This window comes from Papilio polytes, unplaced genomic scaffold (assembly GCF_000836215.1).
Source record: "Papilio polytes unplaced genomic scaffold, Ppol_1.0 DF821400.1, whole genome shotgun sequence".
Lineage (NCBI taxonomy): Eukaryota > Metazoa > Arthropoda > Insecta > Lepidoptera > Papilionidae > Papilio > Papilio polytes.
The window spans coordinates 2034825-2038769 of record NW_013527804.1 but is presented as its reverse complement, the minus strand read 5'-3'; the positions used below and the strand labels follow the sequence as shown (position 1 = coordinate 2038769).

The 3945-nt window shown below is 34.3% G+C and overlaps 1 protein-coding gene across 1 annotated transcript in view; it reads left to right on the top strand.

Annotated features, from left to right (window-relative positions):
• LOC106108702 overlaps nucleotides 1–3945 on the top strand; it is a 6334-nt gene continuing 2389 nt past the window's right edge. The window contains exons 1-5 of the mRNA XM_013289962.1: nucleotides 1–648; nucleotides 2186–2356; nucleotides 2677–2694; nucleotides 3038–3141; nucleotides 3686–3772. Of these exons, the coding sequence (XP_013145416.1) occupies nucleotides 441–648; nucleotides 2186–2356; nucleotides 2677–2694; nucleotides 3038–3141; nucleotides 3686–3772 (588 nt within the window). The 5' untranslated portion in view covers nucleotides 1–440. The remainder of the gene's footprint in view (nucleotides 649–2185; nucleotides 2357–2676; nucleotides 2695–3037; nucleotides 3142–3685; nucleotides 3773–3945) is intronic.

The following is a 3945-nucleotide window of genomic DNA, read 5'->3' as shown; positions in this document are numbered from 1 at the left end:
ACAATCGTTGCTATGACAACGATCAAGGGGATACTTATAATCGGCCAAGTGTCAGTGCCAAGTCGGATCGAGCTCCGGGAAACCCGAATGAAAATAACCCTTACAAGTGGATTAAATCTAAAAATGGGAATGAATATAACACTACATTAAATACACAAAACGCTAGTTTCGGGAACTACAATGATAGTACGCCAAGCACAAGCAAAGGGGGAAATTATAGTGGAAATGAATTTAATCCTCATAATAAATTCGGCAATGTTCAAAACACGTCGAAATTGCCGGAACTTAAGGAACAAGCGATTTTTATTACTAAGACTGAACTCAATAAAATTAAAAAAGCCAGAGAACAAAAACGAACTGCGCTTGAGCGCAAAAATGAAACTTGGCGTTCGCAGGCTACCTCTAAGATTGTAAGAGATGCTCTCGAAGATAGTGGCTTAATGAGTCAAGCTAGGAAGCCAGGTTTTGTGCAGTTCATGAAAAGTATCGTTAGATCTCGAATCAATAAGATTTTGGGTTATAGGAAGGCTGTGTCGGTGGATAAAATCTTAAAAGAGTACTATAAAAAATTCCCCACAAATGTTCGAATAAATTTTGTCCTCGAATCGAAGCAAAAGTTCAATAGAATTACCGATTACCCATCAGGAGGTGAGATGTTTCGATATTCTTTGTGTTACTGTGAGTTTGCATTTGAAATACCGGCATGAAAACATTTTATACAGGTATTCCGACAATGGAAACTCACGGTTTTATGTTGTAAACTTTCCACATATTTCGCTATACCGCTTAATCGGATTATTTCGAATACAAACACCGCCTCTCTCCTGAAGAACTGACGATCTGACGATATTACCGATTTTTTCCGTAAGATTTGATCTTATTTGACCATACAATACGTTAGTTTTTTTTTGTTATAAACTTTTAATGTTTTCGTTTTAAGCTTTTAATCTTTGCAGATTTATACGAAATACTATCATAAAAATTTAAAGTTTGGCGTACAAACTAACCATTCAAATTTTATGCTGTTATCTTATATAAAACTATAAAGGAAGCTCTAATGTGAAAAATTCCTTTTCCCGAAATAGGATTAAAGTTTTTATCCTGTGGGAGAAAGTCTCCTTTCATACTGGAAGGAAAGTTCCTTTCCTGTGGGAAGCAAACCTCCCTTTTCCATAGTAAAGTGTTCTTCTTAAGCGAAGAAGCTTCCTTTCCTTCTATGGGATGGACAGTTTACTTTTCCGTAAGAAGAGATGTGGAATAAGGCAGTTATATATGTGACATTCTTAAAGTGTATGTAATGGGCACCAATAGAGAATGACACGACACAATGAACAAGAATTTGCTCTTAAATTCTTGCTATTGCAAGTTTCTCTGCCTTAATGCAATTTTAAAGTATAATTAACACTTTAAATGTGTAAACAATAAGCTTTCTAGACTTATTTTAATTTTAATTTATTTAAAAAAGATTTTGCTAATAATTAAATGTTAAGACAATGACATTGATAAGTGGCAAACGAGCAAGCGGTTACCTAAATCCGCCAAAAAGGCAAAGCGACCGCTGCCGGCAGACATCCACAACTGCTACGTCGACGGAGGAGGAGATGCACATAAAGAGGACATTTCCCCTTCCTATGCGTCTCCACTGCCAAATCCACTTTCCCATTCAAAACTTCCCTTATAAGAAAAGGGTGGAACGGGAAAAGGACTAAAATTAGGCCTCCGGCACGACACTCATCAAACGAAAGGCGGAATTGCTTCCACTTCACGCTTCTCTTTTGTGTGGTCGTGGTATTGCACCGGGCGAGCTGACCCATTCTTGCGAAGATGTTAAAGCGGGCGCTACCACTATTGACCAGACTATCAACAGAGAAATAAAACTTTGAGTTTTATATAATTTCTGTGATATTTTTTTTTCATTAAAGATTAGCATTTACTCGTTAAATGGTCCCTAAGTAATCAATTAGCAACTTATTTACTTTAATTATAATATCTTACTAATACTACTACATAAATACTAGAGTTTAGATGGATGTTTCTTAGAGTTTGCCGCCTAAACGGTTGAACGAATCTCGATAAAATTATACAGAAACATAGAGGAATGTCTGGAAAACCATATAATCTACTTCCTTTTTTACGCGGATTCGCTGGGAAAAGCTTTCATTTTAATAAATGTAATAATTACCAGCTGCTCCCATACGACGGCCGTTAATGAACCAACCACAGCCGGAGAGACGACCGGCGACAGAACAACCGGAGACGGCTCCTCCACCTAAGAAGAAGCCCCCAGTGGATATACCGAGACCTCCGCCGTACCGCCCGCCGACACCGGGACCCCTGCCCAGGTATCCTAATGCTGGTAAGAAAATAGTCATAATTTATACTTCTTACTAAATTTATAAATGCGAATGGGTGTTTTTAACAGATTTAGATCATATTGTGGAAGAACATATAGGTTATTTTTAATTCCGGAAATAGTTACATATCTTGGATGCTTTTATTTGGTTATTTTCATATTTACTTGATAATTCTGCAATGGTTCAATAGCTCAATGAAATATGGTACAGATGTAAAACAAACTCGGGGTAATACACATAGGTTACTTTCTTAGGTTTTTTTTTTAATTGAGCTAAAGCTAGTTTCAATGTAAATTAATACTGTTGTCTTTTTTATTTTCAGATAAACAAGCATATAAAAGTAAGTTCTATTTTTTATTTGTATAGTATCTAATGTAATTTATTAAAATAAATTAAATAATGGTTTTTCATATTTTTAATTAAAATCTTGAACTATAATTGCGGATGTCTATGGGCAGCAGTCGCTTTACATTTCGATGGACTCGGGTGGCCGCTTGCTCGCTTGCTACCTTATATTATAAAAAAAAGATAGCTATTCTTAATGGTATTTTTTTTTTGGTGACATGTAATTTTTTATTATTTTTGCTACTTGTACACTTTGCATTCTAAATTAAATGTATTAAAGAGGATTATTGTTAAAGATAAGTTAAAAAAAATAATACAGTTATAATTTCTTTTTTTAGAATTGAAGACGCTCGCGAAGGAAGAACATGAAAAAGAAATCTATACATTGGAGCCGAAATTGAAACAAGCACTTGAGAATGAAATCCAAGATCTTCGGGAATTAGTAAGTACTACTAGCTGTTCCCATGCATCCTTCATCCGCATGAAATTATGAAAATTTTATTATTTACATTTGTCAAATTATCAATAGCAAATCTCAAAAGGACAAGACATAAAAAATAAAAAATAGAAAATAAAAAATAAAATAACATTTAATCTTATCACCACTACAACACAATTATAACAAACCTTGGCAATCTTGCTTCCGCGATGTTGGCAGTAACTTATGGTCTCTTTCCCACATTAGAGTTTTTATCCAAAATATTTAGCACCTAAGTTTTATGGCGTGAAAATATGTAGCCTAAAGCGCGACGTAAGTGTACGGTTGTTTATTAAAAATAGAATTATTTAAAATATGCTGTAATTGCTGACATCTTAGGCAACAAAGAAGTGTGTGTTTACGCTTTATTATAATAGTATAGATTTAGTATGTTTTAGGCCTACCATGTATAGATTTGATCTTCCGAATAAACCCAATTTTTAATTATTTTTCCTAGTTTTTTGTCTGCTATTTAATTAATTTTAACATTTGATTGTCTTTATTCCAGTTTGTATTGGAATGCAGAAATAATGATGGTGGGGAACATGAGACAATCTGTAAACGTATCGAGGACACTGCTGATAAAGTTATGAAGGTATTTTATACATCTTACTGTACTATTACATGTTAACGGTAATTCTTTTTCTTTTCTTCTTGGCTTTTACACTTAAGTGTATTTAGACATTAACGATAATTGTTATCCAATGTGGATTTCGTTGTCATTTGAATTTTGATATTTAGGGCCTGTCCCACCACTGGCTGATAAAG